The sequence below is a fragment of the Bos indicus genome, chromosome 18 (assembly GCF_029378745.1).
Source record: "Bos indicus isolate NIAB-ARS_2022 breed Sahiwal x Tharparkar chromosome 18, NIAB-ARS_B.indTharparkar_mat_pri_1.0, whole genome shotgun sequence".
NCBI lineage: Eukaryota > Metazoa > Chordata > Mammalia > Artiodactyla > Bovidae > Bos > Bos indicus.
Window position 1 is genome coordinate 40366062 of NC_091777.1, and position 16872 is coordinate 40382933.

The 16872-nt window shown below is 42.4% G+C and overlaps 1 protein-coding gene across 1 annotated transcript; it reads left to right on the forward strand.

The window, feature by feature from the left end:
* The first annotated feature begins 2314 nt into the window (after nt 1–2314).
* LOC109571992 (transcription elongation factor A protein-like 8) lies at nt 2315–3916 on the forward strand. The gene is given in 1 exon segment (XM_019978515.2): nt 2315–3916. A coding segment is annotated over 1 exon segment (354 nt). The 5' UTR covers nt 2315–2790; the 3' UTR covers nt 3145–3916.
* The last annotated feature ends 12956 nt before the right edge of the window (nt 3917–16872 follow it).

Consider the following 16872-nt stretch of genomic DNA (forward strand, 5'->3'; position numbering starts at 1 on the left):
TTTAGTCCAAAATAATTATTTTTACACAATCAGGAGCATTTGAACATGGACTTAGGTATAAATATTGTTATTCAGTTAAGTATTATAAAGATATTACAGTTATGTTTTTTAAAAAATATTATTTGTTATAAATTCTGATGTATTTGGAGGTGAAATGTTATGATAGTGGGAATTTATTTAAAAATGCTCAAAAATAAAAATGAAGGTGAAGGGAGAGAGAAATTTGATAGGTAAAAACAAGAATGACAAAATATAGACAATTACTGAAGCTAGATAATAGGTAATTATTTTATTATCTCATATTTATTGTAGTTTTTGTCAACTTCCATAATAAATACTTTAAAAAAGAGAAACAGGAATATAATCAGGAATCTTTTTTTTTTAAAAGGTAATTATCCTAAAATTGGGCTTCTCTGGTGGCTCAGATGGTAAAGCATCTGCCTGCAATGCAGGAGACCTGGGTTCATCCCCTGGGTCGGGAAGATCCCCTGGAGAAGGAAATGGCAACCCACTCTAGTACTCTTGCCTGGAAAATTTCCATGGACTGAGGAGCCTGGTAGGCTACAGTCCATGGGGTCGCAAAGAGTCAGACATGACTGAGCGACTTCACTTTCCTTCACACTTTCTATCCTAAAATTTAAAGTGGTAAAGGTGATGTTTTCTTGTGGCAGATCAGAGGTCAGGCAACCCTGCCTAAAATTTCATTTGAAAGCTTCCTGTGCTTCAGTGGGTATTCAGGTAATCAGATAATATGTTACATTACAGGTATAGGGAGGGGAAAATAAAAGAGGTGAAATGCCATGGTTTTAATGTAGTTCAGTCCTGCAGACCTACACTGGACCCAGAGGAGGGAATGAATCTTGCAGGTGTCTTATTAATCCTGGTTCAATTTAGTGTCTATTTTGTGCAAACTTGAGCTTCCCTGGTGGCTCGGACGGTAAAGAATCCTCCTGCAGTGTGGGAGACCTGGGTTTGATCCCTAGGTTGGGAAGAAACCTGGAGAAGGAAACAGCTACCCATTGCAGTATTCTGGCCTGGAGAATTCCATGGACAGAAGAGCCCGCTGGCAGGCCACATCCATGGGGTTGCAAAGAGGTGGACACGACTGAGCAACTTTGATTTCACTTAGTGTAAACTTACCTTAGAAGGGGTATGTTTTGCTTTGCTTTTCTTTTATCCAGGTTCTCAATGTTGCTCTGTTATCTCCTGTTTTCATAATATGGAGAGACAAATGCCTTGGGGAGCGGATATCAAGGCTATAAACTCCATGGGGGCAAGGACTATTCACTGCTTTGAACTAGGTATACCTAGTACCATTACTGTACATGAAAAGCATTTAGTAAGTAATGGGTGGTTTATGTCAGCTTCATTTAAAATGAAAACAACATTGTGCAGTTGCATATGGACCACCTTTCTTTCAAATATATTTGTGGAAATAATTACAAGAGGACAGTGATTCTCTCTTCCCCTCTAAAACTCCTTAGCTCTAGTTCAGCTAAGAAATCAAGAGACTGTAATATCCTGTCTACAGAAAGTTGAAATGACAGGTACCCTTAAATAAACAGGTGTAATTAATCATGGTGCTACTTGTTTTGATGAGCATGCGAGAGTGACAAGTTAATAATAAATCTCCAGCTCATACAGGGGAGGTGGCTAAGGAGATGCTGTGGTTTAATTTACATCTTTGGAAGGCAGCGAAGATTTAATAATCTCTCTGCCTTATATATCAAACTAACACCCCAGAGGCAGAAAAGCAAACCATTTTTAACTGTTAATCTGAGAAGCAATAAAATCTTGTCTCAGGTCAAAAATAAATTGAGTTTCTGGTGGTCTCAATGGACCCTTAGGATGTGTAATTTATTCAGATTCTAAAGCGCTCAGGACCCCTGGGGACCTTGGCTGCAAAATCAGGCAAGCTGGGAACACCATGGGGATTGCCAGTCCAATCAGAAGACCAGACCGAGGGCAGTGACTGAATTTACCTTAGACTTACCCAATAATTTATTTTACCTTCTGTGTCAGCTACAAATAGATTATGGAATACAAACCTTTGTGAATTTGAGATTCAGTTCTAAACGATTGCTTTAGTTCTGTTTAGGTTAATTGTCATATCTTGTATAGTCACTCAGTCGTGTCCAACTCTTTGTGACCCCATGGACTATAGCCCACCAGGGTCCTCTGTCCGTGGGATTCTCCAGGCAAGAATACTGGAGTGGGTTGCCATTTCCTTCTCCAGGGGGTCTTCCCGACCCAGGGATTGAACCCGGGTCACCTGCATTACAGGTGGATTCTTTACCGTCTGAGCCAGGGAAGCCCTCACTTCTGTTAATACTTGTTCTTAAAAGCTCAAAAACTGTTTTGAGGTTTTTACTAAGTGTAGGACTTTAACCTGACTAGAGAAACTGGGATACAGGGAGGGAAAATAATCCTTCACGGCACAATGAATCATTTGTGAAGCCTTAAGTGTTCAGACTTCCAGCTCTTTGTTTCTAAAGGAGCTAAACTATGAGGTACATTGAATTTATTAATTTGGAAAACTGCCTCCTTATGGATACCAGTAGAGAAGATGCCATCTTCTTTGTTTAAAGAATGGACCAGAGCTAGTTGAGGATCCCAAGAGAGACACAGAAACAATTTAGAAATAACTTGAGTCACCCACTCCTTGCTTGAAGGGAACCAGACTCTTGGTCTTTGGGGAGCCACCCAAATTGACTGAGGGAAGATGGAGGAAAATTCCCTGGATCCCTGCAGGGTTAATTTATTCAAAAAGGAAACTGAAAAATACTCAACATGCAAAAGTCTTGTGAAGAAAATAAAGGAAAACCACAGAACATGCCACAGGCTGAGGAAGACCGCCCTTTGGAAGCTGTACCACAGGAGACAGAAAGAAATCCTCAACCTTCTGAAGAAGGTTTAAGCCAGGAAGCAGAAGGAAACCTTAGAGGAGGGCTGACTCAGCCTGGTTAGAGATATAAAGAGGATGCTCCTATTAAGCATTTAGACCCTGAAGAAATGACAAGAGGAACAGATGAGTTGGAAAGGCTTAGGGAAGAGATAAGAAGAATAAGAAGCCTGTTTGTGATGATGCATTGGAAGCAAAGACATTCACGCAGCCGTCCTTATCCCATGTGGTTTAGGCCTTGAATTCTTTTTTGTCCGATATTAAAATCTGGCCCCTGCTTTCTGTTAGCATTTCCTGATGTATCTTTGACTTTTGCTTTATTTTGATCATCTGGTGGAGTTTTGTTTTAGGTAGTTTTCCTTGTTATCAGCATCTGCATTTTGTATTTTGACACATTCTCTAGGTCTATTTTTCGATTGGGAAATTTCACACATATGCATGAAAATATGTTCATTCCAACATAGCAGGTTACAAAGCAGCATATTCAGGTATATCAGTTCAGTTCAGTTCAGTTGCTCAGTCGTGTCTGACTCTTTGTGACCCCATGAATCGCAGCACGCCAGGCCTCCCTGTCCATCACCAACTCCTGGACTTCACTCAGACTCACGTCCATCGAGTCAGTGATGCCATCCAGCCATCTCATCCTCTGCTGTCCCCTTCTCCTCCTGCCCCCAATCCCTCCCAGCATCAGGGTCTTTTCCAATGAGTCAACTCTTTGCATGAGGTGGCCAAAGTACTGGAGTTTCAGTTTTAGCATCATTCCTTCCAAAGAAATCCCAGGGCTGATCTCCTTCAGAATGGACTGGTTGGATCTCCTTGCAGTCCAAGGGACTCTCAAGAGTCTTCTCCAACACCACAGTTCAAAAGCATCAATTCTTCGGCGCTCAGCCTTCTTCACAGTCCAACTCTCACATCCATACATGACCACAGGAAAAACCATAGCCTTGACTAGACGATCCTTTGTTGGCAAAATAATGTCTCTAGGTTGGTCATAACTTTCCTTCCAAGGAGTAAGCGTCTTTTAATTTCATGGCTGCAGTCACCATCTGCATGGTCTAGTGGTCTTCTCCACTTTCTTCAATTTAAGTCTGAATTTGGCAATAAGGAATTCATGATTTGAGCCACAGTCAGCTCCCAGTTTTGTTTTTGCTGATTGTATAGAGCTTCTCCATCTCTGGCTGCAAAGGATATAATCAATCTGATTTCGGTGTTGACCATCTGGTGATGTCCATGTGTAGAGTCTTCTCTTGCGTTGTTGGAAGAGGGTGTTTGCTATGACCAGTGCGTTCTCTTGGCAGAACTCTGTTAGCCTTTGCCCTGCTTCATTCTGTACTCCAAGGCCAAATTTGCCTGTTACTCCAGGTGTTTCTTGACTTCCTGCTTTTGCATTCCAATCCCCTATAGTGAAAAGGACATCTTTTTTGGGTGTTAGTTCTAGAAGGTCTTGTAGGTCTTCATGCTATGCTACGCTATGCTAGGTCACTTCAGTCGTGTCTAACTCTGTGCGACCCCATAGACGGCAGCCCACCAGGCTCCCCCGTCCCTGGAATTCTCCAGGCAAGAACACTGGAGTGGGCTGCCATTTCCTTCTCCAATGCATGAAAGTGAAAAGTGAAAGTGAAGTTGCTTAGTCGTGTCCGACTCTTAGCGACCCCATGGATTGCAGCCTAACAGGCTCCTCCGTCCATGGGATTTTCCAAGCGAGAGTACTGGAGTGCGGTGCCATTGCCTTCTCCGGTAGGTCTTCATAGAACTGTTCAACTTCAGCTTCTCCAGTGTTGCTGTGTTTCTTGACTTCCTACTTTTGCATTCCAGTCCCCTATAATGAAAAGGACATCTTTTTTTGGTGTTAGTTCTAGAAGGTCTTGTACGTCTTCATAGAACTGTTCAACTTCAGCTTCTTCAGTGTTGCTGGTCGGGGCATAGACTTGGATTACCGTGACATTGAATGGTTTGCCTTGGAAACAAACAGAGATCGTTCTGTCATTTTTGAGATTGCATCCATTTTGGACTCTTGTTGACTATGATGGCTACTCCATTTCTTCTAAGGAATTCCTGCCTACAGTAGTAGATATAATGGTCATCTGAGTTAAATTCACCCATTCCAGTCCATCTACAAATCAGTTCACTGATTCCTAGAATGTTGATGTTCACTCTTGTCATCTCCTGTTTGACCACTTCCAATTTGCCTTGATTCATGCACCTAACATTCCAAGTTCCTATGGAATATTGCTTTTTACAGCATCGAACCCTGCTTCCATCACCAGTCCCATTCACAACTGGGTGTTGTTTTTGCTTTGGGTCCATCCCTTCATTGTTTCTGGAGTTTTTTCTCCACTGATCTCCAGTAGCATATTGGGCACCTACTGACCTGGGGAGTTCCTTTTTCAGTATCCTATCATTTTGCCTTTTCATACTGTTCATGGGGTTCTCAAGGCAAGAATACTGAAGTGGTTTGCCATTCCCTTTTCCAGTGGACCACATTCTGTCAGACCTCTCCACCATGACCTGGCCATCTTGGGTGGCCCCACACGGTATGGCTTAGTTTCATTGAGTTAAACAAGGCTGTGGTCTGTGTGATCAGATTGGCTAGTTGTCTGTGATTGTAGTTTCAGTCTGTCTGCCCTCTGATCCCCTCTCTCAGTGCCTACTGTCTTTCTTGGGTTTCTCTTCCTTGGACATGGGGTCTCTCTTCACTGCTGCTCCAGCAAAGTGCAGCCGCTGCTCCTTACCTCTGATGCGGGTAGCTCCTCTCAGCCACCGCCCCTGCCGTTGGGCACCGGCTAGCTCCTCTTGGCCGCGCTCATGTGCCGTTGCAGCAGACAAAGTCTCAAATTGTGTGTGTATGCTTGTGTGTATATGTACATGCATATATCAGAAATTAAACTGTGCTTGTTTCTGTGTGATGTTTTTTATTTCTTTTTGCTTAAATGCATTTTTTAAATGAACACATCACACACATGAAGATAAAGTTTTTTTTATTAAGAGTCAATCAAATAATTTGCAACCAGCTTATAAGGTCAATGGGGGCACCTAAACTCTTGATGATAGAACTATTAAAAAAAAATGTAAACCTCAAAATACCTCTGGATCTCTTAGCCAGAGGAATAAAACTGGCAATTATTACAGGGGGAAAAAAAAAAAAGAATGGATCGTAATGATCTCAGAGAAATAGGAAGGTAGAATTATGTGCATTTGCTGTATGTACAAGTGTATTCATTGTTCTAATTTGCTATGAAATAATTTTTATAAAGGAATTATACTGTAAAATATGATTTCATCTTTTTACACATGCTGCTTATAATTTCAGCTGAATCACTGTGATGTTTAATGCACTGTTGCAGGAAGTAGAACATAAAAATACCCAATTCCCCTCATCTCCTACCTCCCTCCAGCCCCCATGGCTTTAAATTATTGCTGTAAATTAGGGTTGCATTTTTTCATGTCTTCCAAAGGCACACTGACTGGCATAGCATGAGCTTCAGCCTGTAACTAGCGTACCCATTCAACTTAGCAATTAAAAAACCACCAGTATCACCCCAGACATACTTGGGCTGCTTCCACCTGCCTCTGTTTGAGGAAGGCTTTATTCTCCTGGTCAGGAATTTGGGTTGGGTCAGGTAGGAGAATTCTTAGAGGAAGATCTCTTTCTCATTTGTAATTGACTTAGCAAACATCCTTTGCCTCCCTTAGGTCATGAGGATGATGGGACATATAAGGGCAGAGGCACAGAGCGCTGTGTCAGTTTCCCATGGCTACTGTAACCAGGTACTTAGTGTCGTAAGCACAAATTTACTATCTTCCTGTTCTGGAGGTCAGAAATCTAAAATCAAGGTATTGGCAGGTGTGTCCTTCTCAAGGCTCTAGGGAAAAGTCTATTTCCTTGTCCTTTCCAGTTTCTAGAGGCTGCCTGCGTTCCCTGGTTCATGGCTCCTTCCTTGAATCACTTCACTTCCTGTTTCTGTTGTCACATCTCCTGCTATTCAATATGATCTCCTCTTTCCCTCTTACAAGGATTCTTGTGATTACATTGAGCCCTGGATAGTCCAGCATAATCTCCTCACCTTAAAATCCTTATTCATACCTGCAAAATCATAGTTTTCATAGAAGGTAATTCATGCATTCCAGGAATTAGGATGTGAATGGAGGTGGCCTTATTCAGCACAGAATTTGACATTGAGTAACTCTGCCACTCTCTTAAGTTAGTTTGACTATTACGTGAGTTTCTTAATGTTTCTGAATATCAAGTTTCTTTTCTGAGAAATGAAGTAAATAATACCATCTCCTAGGGTTGCGTGAAGGTTGAAAATGAAAGTGAAGTTGCTCAGTCGTGTCCGACTCTTTGCGACCCCATGAACTGTAGCCTATCAGGCTCTTCCGTCTATGGGATTTTCCAGGCAAGAATACTGGAGTGGGTTGCCATTTCCTGCTCCAGGAGATCTTCCCGACCCAGGATTTGAACCCGGGTGTCCCACATCATAGGCAGACACTTTACCGACAGAGCCACCAGGAAAGTCAGGGTTAAATGCCTGAAAACAATTAGCATTGCGTCTGACACGTATTACTAGTTCAATGAACAGGTAGTTAATGGATTATTGTTTTTACTATTCAATGATGAAAGGGCACAGTCTCACCTCTTTGAGGACTTCTCAGTCTAGTGGAGAAGATCAACAGCTGAACAAGTCATTATAAGTCAGCATGAGGCAGTGTTGCGTGGGCTATATTTGTCACAGGCCACAAGGGTCCTTCATACATGATTTCATTCATTCTTTTGTAGATGTGTAACTAACATGAGTTTTGGGGCAAAGGAAGGGAAAACATAAAAGGTTGTTCTGAGGCTATGACTGACATGGAATGTCAGGTCCTGGAAGGTTGTGTATTTTTATTTTGATGACCTCGTATTTTTTCCTAAGGAAAAACTTTACTGCTCTTGAGATAAAATGTTAACTTTCTTGGACTTGGAGTATGTGCCGTTTCACAAGTTAGGGCCTTGGACGTCTCAAACTATATCATATGGTAGAAGGAGAGACAACAGTGTAGGTCTGTAAGCGAAGGTTGAAAGTCTTCCTGCTCCTCTATCTTCTTGCTGCTGACGTTCACACCTTCCCTCCCCCAGTGGGAAAGAGTGCTGATATTCTGGAAATGTTCCAGGATTCTGGCTGGGCCATGTGTGCTGGTAACTGGAGTCCCTGTGTGTGACGAAGTCACATTCTTGAGTGGGTGCCATTTGTGTGTCTCTCCCATCACTGTGGCTTGGGTGGTGAGGACCAGGGTCCACTCTTTTCCTTCTGTGTGCCAGCTGGCCTGAGCACATGTGCTCTCCCTCATCTGTCTTGTTTGCTAATTCTGCTCTCGTTTCACCTGGCCCTTCAGCCACAGGTGACACCAACTCTTCATTCGGCTTCTAGAATATCGCTTTCTTATGTTTTCTTCTGCCTCATGCTCAGTTGGGTCTTTCTCATTTCTCTGACTTAATATTCAAACTTACAAAAACTCAGTCCCCAAGACCTCTTCTCTTTTCTGTCTCTATTTATCCCATTTTATGGATTTAAATACCATCTATATATTAATGATGCTGGCATTAGTTTTCCTTTGCTGCTTAACAAATTACCACAAACTTAGTGACTTAAAACAACACTGATTTATTATTTTACAGCTTTTTAGGTTAGAAGTTTGACACAGTCTCACTGGGCTACAGTAACTTGTCAACAGAGTTGTGTTCCTTTCTGGAGTCGCCAAGGGAGAATCCATTTCTTTGTTTTTTTCATCTTCTAGAGGCCTTCTACATTCCTTCAGTTCAGTTCAATCGCTTAGTCATGTCAGACTCTTTGTTACTCCATGGACTGCAGCATGCCAGGCCTCCCTATCCATCACCACCTCCTGGAGTTTACTCAAACTCATGCCCATTGAGTTAGTGCTGCCATCCAACCATCTCATCCTCTGTCATCCCCTTCTCCTCCCGCCTTCAATCTTTACAGGATCCAGGTCTTTCCCAATGAGTCAGTTCTTTGCATCAGGTGGCCAAAGTATTGGAGTTTCAGCTTCAGCATCAGTCCTTTCAATGAACATTCAGGACTGATTTCCTTCAGGATGGAATCTACATTCCTTAGTTTGTTTTATTCTTTATCAGAATCTTATATCTCTGAATCTTCTTCCTTTGTCAGCTCTCTCTAACCACAGCTGAGAAAAATTCTCTGCTTTTAAGGTCCCATCTGATAAGATTGGGTCCACTCATATAACAGGATAATCTCCCCACCTCAAGGTCCATACCCTAACCACATTTGACAAGTCTTTTTTTTGCCATTTAAGAGAATATTTTCACAAGTTTTGAGGATTAGGTCATAGACATCTTTGGAAGAACATTGTTCTACTTACCGCAGTGTCCAAGTAAATGTCTCCAGCCTAGACCATTCTCCTTAACTCTTAAGACCATATATTCAGCCACCTACTTGACATCTCTGTTTGGATGTTTAATAGACATTTCAAAGCTATTTGTCCAGAACTGAGCCCCAAGCAACACACATACACGTACACCATACATACATATATATTTATGAGTGTACATAAGAAAAAAACTTGTACATATATATATATGTTTGAAAAGATTTGTCTCTTGACCTTCATTTTGGTGCATGGTATACATCTTATCCCGAAGGTAGAACTGATACTTTGAGACTTCATAATGTATTCTTTTGTTGACTATGATGGCTATTCCGTTTCTTCTAAGGGATTCTTGCCCACAGTAGTAGATATAATAGTCATCTGAATTAAATTCACCCATTCCAGTCCATTTTAGTTCGCTGATTCCTAAAATGTCAATGTTCACTCTTGCCATCTCCTGTTTGACCACTTCCAATTTGCCTTGATTCATGGACCCAACATTCCGGGTTTCTATGTAATATTGCTCTTTACAGCATTGGACCTTGCTTCTATCACCAGTCACATCCACAACTGGGTGCTGTTTTTGCTTTGGCTCAGTCTCTTCATTCTTTCTGAAGTTATTTCTTCACTGTTCTCCAGTAGCATGTCGGGCACCTACCGACCTGGAGAGTTCATTTTTCAGTGTTGCATCTTTTTGCCTTTTCATACTCTTCATGGGGTTCTCAAGGCAAGAAAACTGAAGTGGTTTGCCATTCCCTTCTCCAGTGGACCAGGTTATTTCAGAACTTTCCACCATGACCCATCCATCTTGGGTGGCCCTACACTGCATGGTTCATAGTTTCATTAAATTAGACAAGGCTGTAGTCCATGTGATCAGATTGGTTAGTTTTCTGTGATTGTGGTTTTCAGTCTGTCTGCCCTCTGATGGACAAGGATAAGAGGCTTATGGAAGCTTCCTGATGGGAGAGACTGACAGGGGGAAACTGGGTCTTGGATGGAGGGGCCATGCTAAATAAATCTTTAATCTAATTTTCTGTTGATGGATGAGGCTGTGCTTTCTCCCTGTTATTTGACCTGGGGCCAAACTATGGTGGCGGTAATGAAGATAATGGCGATCTCCTTCAAAAGGTCCCATGTATGCACTGATACTCTCAGTGCCCTCAACCCTGCAGCAGGCCACCACCGACTCCTGGACACTCTGGGCAAGTCTGTGTCAGTCTTTTGTGGGGTCACTGCTCCTTTCTCCTGGGTCCTGGTGCACACAAGGTTCTGTTTGTGCCCGCCAAGAGTTTGTTTTCCACCTGTGTAAATTCTGGTGGCTCTATGGTGGGGTCAATGGCAATCTCCTCCAAGAGGGCTTATGCCATACCCAAGTCTACTGCATACAGAGCCCCTGCCCCTACAGCAGCCCACTGCTAACCCGTACCTCCTCAGGAGACACTCAAACACAGTTCTGTCTCAGTCTCTGTGGGGTCTCTGGGACCTGTGCACACAAGGTATGTTTGAGCCCTCTGAGTGTCTCTGGCGGGTAAGGGATTTGGTTCTAAACACCATTTCGCCCCTCCTACCATCTTTCTGGGGCTTCTCCTTAGCCCTTGGACATACAGGATCTTCTCAAAGTCGCTCCAGCGCTGTGCAGTCACCGCACCAGTACCTACTATCTTGCTGGGGCTTCTCTGGCCTTGGACATTGGTTATCTCCTTACAGTCGCTCCAGCACTGTGCAGCTGCCATTCCAGTGCCACTCAGCTACTGTGGGCAAGAATCCCTTAGAAGAAATGGAGTAGCCATCATAGTCAATAAAAGAGTCAGAAATGCAGTACTTGGATGGAATCTCAAAAATGACAAAATGATCTCTGTTCATTTCTAAGGCAAACCATTCAGTATCACAAGTCTATGCCTCGACCAGTAATGCTGAAGAAGCTGAAGTTAAACGGTTCTATGAAGACCTACAAGACCTTCTAGAACTTACACACAAAAAAACATGTCCTTTTCATTATAGGGGACTTGAGTGTAAAAGTAGGAAGTCAAGAAATACCTGGAGTAACAGGCAAATTTGGCCTTGGAGTACAGAATGAAGCAGGGCAAAGGCTAATAGAGTTCTGCCAAGAGAATGTACTGGTCATAGCAAGCACCCTGTTCCAACAACACAAGATAAGACTCTACGCATGGACATCACCAGATGGTCAGTACGAAAATCAGATTGATTATATCCTTTGTAGCCAAAGATGGAGAAGCTCTATACAGTCAGCAAAAACAAGACCGGCAGCGGACTGTGGCTCAGATCATGAACTGCTTATTGCCACATTCAGACTGAAATTGAAGAAAGTGGGAAAACCACTAGACTGTTCAGGTATGACCTAAATCAAATCCGCTATGACTATACAGTTGAAGTGAGAAATAGATTTAAGGGACTGGATCTGATAGACAGAGTGCCTGATAAACTATGGATGGAGGTTCATGACGTTGTACAGGAGGCAGGGATCAAGAACATCCCCAAGAAAAGGAAATGCAAAAAGGCAAAATGGTTGTCTGAGGAGGCTTTACAAATAGCTATGAAAAGAAGAGAAGTGAAAGGCAATGGAGAAAGGGAAAGATATACCCATCTGAATGCAGAGTTCCAAAGACTAGCTAGGAGAGACAAGAAAGCTTTCCTCAGTGATCAGTGCAAAGAAATAGAGGAAAACAATACAGTTGGAGAGACTAGAGAACTCTTCAAGAAAATTAGAGACACCAAAGGAACTTTTCATGCAAAGATGGGCTCAATAAAGGACAGAAATGGTATGACCTAACAGAAGCAGAAGATATTAAGAAGAGGTGGCAAGAATACACGGAACTATACAAAACAGATCTTCACGACCCAGATAATCATGATGGTGTGATCACTCACCTAGAGCCAGACATCCTGGGATGCAAAGTCACGTGGGCCTTAGGAACCATCACTACGAACAAAGCTAGTGGAGGTGATAGAATTCCAGTTGAGCTATTTCAAATCCTAAAAGATGATGCTGTGAAAGTGCTGCACTCAATATGTCAGCAAATTTGGAAAACTCAGCAGTGGCCACAGGACTAAAAAAGGTGAGTTTTCATTTCAATCCCAAAGAAAGGCAATGCCAAAGAATTGTCGAACTACCACACAATTGCACTCATCTCACACGCTAGCAAGTAATGCTCAAAATTCTCCAAGCCAGGCTTCAACACTACGTGAACCGTGAACTTCCAGATGTTCAAGCTGGATTTAGAAAAGGCAGAAGAACCAGAGATCAAATTCACAACATCCACTGGATCATCGAAAAAGCAAGAGAGTTCCAGAGAAACATCTATTTTTGCTTTATTGACTATGCCAAAGCCTTTGACTGTGTGGATTACAACAAACTGTGGAAAATTCTTCAAGAGATGGGAATACCAGACCACCTGACCTTCCTCCTGAGAAATCTGAATGTAGGTCAAGAAGCAGCAGTTAGAACTGGACATGGAACAACAGACTGGTTCCAAATAGGAAAAGGAGTACATCAAGGCTGTCTATTGTCACCCTACTTATTTAACTTATATGCAGAGTACATCATGAGAAATGCTGGACTGGATGAAGTACAAGCTGGAATTAAGATTGCCAGGAGAAATATCAATAACCTCAGATATGCAGATGACACCACCCTTATGGCAGAAAGTGAAGAAGAACTAAAGAACCTCTTGATAAAAATGAAAGAGGAGAGTGAAAAAGCTGACTTAAAACTCAACATTCAGAAAACTAAGATCATGGCATCCGGTCCCATCACTTCATGGCAAATAGATGGGGAAATAGATAAAACAGTGAAAGACTTTATTTTTTTGAGCTCCAAAGTCACTGCAGATGGTGACTGCTGTCATGAAATTATAAAAGATGCTTACTCCTTGAAAGAAAAGCTATGACCAATGTATACAGCATATTAAAAAGCAAAGACATTACTTTGCCACAAAGGTCCATGTAGTCAAAGCCATGGTTATGTGAGAGTTGGACTATAAAGAAAGCTGAGTGCCAAAAAATTGATGCTTTTGAACTGTGGTGTTGGAGAAGACTCTTGAGAGTCCCTTGGACTGCAAGGAGATCCAACCAGTCCACTGTAAACAAAATCAGTCCTGAATATTCACTGGAAGGACTGATGCTGAAGCTGAAACTCCAATACTTTGGCCACCTGATGTGAAGAATTGACTCATTTGAAAAGACTCAGATGCTGGGAAAGATTGAAGGCGGGAGGAGAAGGGGATGACAGAGGATGAGATGATTGGATGGCATCACCGACTCAATAGATATGAGTTTGAGTAAACTGAGGCCTGGTGTCCTGCAGTCCATGGGGTCTCAAAGAGTCGGACACGACTGAACGACTGAACTGAACTGAATGTATTCTTGGCTTTGGCTCAGCTTTTTGTGACATTAAAAGATTATTTGGGACCAGCTGCAAAACCTCTTTGTAATCCTGTCCGTGAACTGTCAGTGGTATAGCAGGAGGGGTCAATGCAGACATAAGGACTTCCTTCCTTCACTGGGTAGGGGAGCTGGCCTCTGGCCCTCACAGCTGTTCCCTGCTTGAACAGTCATAGTTGCTGGGTGCTCTTTGATATCCTGAGCAGCTGTGACATCAAGCAATTTAGTGTAGAATAATTCATCAATTAATCTCTTGGTTATTGGACATTTGAGATGCTTGTGCCTTTGTTCATACTATAAATGAGGTGGGATGTGGCATGATTCCTGATTGTCATGCATCTCTCAATGGATGGTTGTCCCCCTGCCCAACCAGTGACCCATGGGGACCTCCAGAGCCCAGAGAAGAATAGCAACGGTGTTAGGAGTTGGTGAGACAGATTGTTGTGGTTCATTTGCTAAGTTGTGTCTGACACTTTGTGACCCCATGGACTGCAGCACACCAGGCTTCCCTGTCCTTCACTATCTCCTGGAGTTTGCTCAAACTCATGTCCATTGAGTTGGCAATGCCGTCCAACCATCTCATCCTCTGTCATCCCCATCTCCTCTTGCCCTCAATCTTTCCAGCATCAGGGTCTTTTCCACTGAGTTGGCTCTTCGCATGAGGTGGCCAAAGTAGGCAGCCTGTGGATCATACACAACCCCCTCAACACTGGCAGTGACTCAAGACTTTGTCTGACACCATATGAAGTATATTAGAATGATACTGAGTGAGAACTAACTTTGGGTCCCCTTTTAAAACTGTAACTGAGAAGTACCTTATTTGAAAACTTTAATACTGGAAACACTGGGGACAACGTAGTGTCAGGATATCATGGTTCTTACTGCTCTCTTGGAATACTTCTAATAAATAAAAGAAATATAAATTGGTGTCTATGCACTTCAGCAGAATTGTCCAGAGGCCTGCTTTTGCCAAAGCTGAAAAAATCCCTTGGAAATCCTCAGCTTCACACTTAATTACCACCTCCTTTGGCTGTTTCTCTTCTACTCCTTTTCTCTCTTCCCCCTGTGATTTTCCTTTCTTGTTGCCAAAACACACTTTCTCTTCCAGACACCATCTGTTTTCAGAATATATTTGCCTTTCCTTTTTCCTTTCCAAAATGGCCCTGCTTTGCTTCCAGTGTTTTCCCCTCAGTGCACTGCTTCCACTGGCACCCCCATGCATTGGTGGGACGGAAAGCTCTGACCTGCCAAACTGAAATAGGATCAGTAACCCAACAGAGACCTTCTGGTCTTGAATGTATGCAGCCACCCTCCTAAGGACCTCGGGCTGCCAGGATTGGTTTGTGGTATGTCTTTAAAACAGCTTTTGTTTTTAACTTCAAAGAGTTCCAAAGTATCAAAAGGAGAAAGTGAAAGTAATTCTCTGCTGTGCCAGTCACATTCCTCAGAGGGGCATGACCTCCTCAGCCACACACAGTGACCATAGTGACCGCTCTCAACAGTGCGGCTTGTATCCTTCTAGCTTTTTACTATGCATGTACCAAAATGTGCAATATGAATGCATGGAAATGCAAAGCAAATTGGGTTAATACTATACATATCATCTGCAGCTTGCTCGCTATTATTTTACGTAAATGTCATGGGCATCTTTTCATGTCAGTACACATATTTTCTCCTTACATTTAACACCTGATATTCTACTGTATGAATGTACAATGATTTATTTACACAACCCATTAATGATACATGATAATTCCAATATCTTATTATTATTTCCAGCACCTAACACATTTCTCTTTTTCCTTGTACAGCTATATTCTGTAGGACAGTTGGAATTGCTGCATCAAAGGGTACGTGTATTTTGAATGTTGCTGAGGACGAAATACATGTTTTAAAGGGTTATGTGTTTTAAACATTGATGTATACCATCCTAAACTTTAAATATAATCACTAATATAAGCACGGAGAAGGCAATGGCACCCCACTCCAGTACTCTTGCCTGGAAAATCCCATGGATGGAAGAGCCTGGGGTCACTAAGAGTCGGACAGGACTGAGCGACTTCACTTTCACTTTTCACTTTCCTGCATTGGAGAAGGAAATGGCAACCCAGTCCAGTGTTCTTGCCTGGAGAATCCCAGGGACGGGGGAGCCTGGTGGGCTGCCATCTATGGGGTCGCACAGAGTCGGACATGACTGAAACGACTTAGCAAATATAAGCACAGCATTTTCTCCCTTCAGTTATCAGAGATTATGAGATAAATAATACAAATTTGCAGAGTGTGAAGCATTTCACAAAGTGTTTTTATTCAACTTAACACTCACAGATATTCTATAGGGAGATAGTATTGTCTCTCAATTTACAGGTGAAGAAACAACTCATCAGAGTCAGGTGATTTGCCTAAGGTAGTACCTTTGGGTGGCAGATCTGGGCTTGAGTCCATCTTTTATCTCCAAGCCTGAAATTCTTTGGCGGACAGCAGTATTGGCTTCTCATGGAAGAGCGCCTGCTGCTATGTGAACTGACTGAGCATAGATGCAGGGGGAGAGGGAGCGTGGAGGCGATACTGGTCTGCCCACCCCTGTGGCATACCCATGGACATACAGACATTTCTGTCTCTGCCATCACTTCCTTGGTGATGTTGTTTGGTCACAGCTTCAGATACTCTCTGTATATCAGTAACTCCTAAACTTATATTTCCAGTTTAGAACTCTCTCCTTGACATATCCTATATGGAACCCTTGATCTCTCCTCCTAAACTTGCTCTGCCTATAGCCATCTCACTTGGCCACTCCCTCAACCTTTCAAGGCCAAGTTCTTTCTTTTTTAAATTAAAGTATAGTTAACTTGCAGTATTTTGTTTCTGGTGTACAGGTGAGTGACACAATTATACATATGTATTCTATTTCACATTCTTTTCCACTGTACTTTATTATAAGCTATTTATAGTTATCTATGCTGTACAGTAGGACCATGTTTATCTATTTTATATGTAGTAGTTTGTATCTGTTAATCCTAAACTCCTAATTTATCCCTTTGCTCGCTTTCCCCTTTGGCAGCCGTAAGTTTGTTTTCTGTGTCTGTGAGTCTGTTTCTATTTTGTAAGTAAGTCTATTTGTGTCATATTTTAGATCCCACATATACGTGTCATCATCTGTTACTTGTCTTTCTCTGTCTGATTCAACTTCA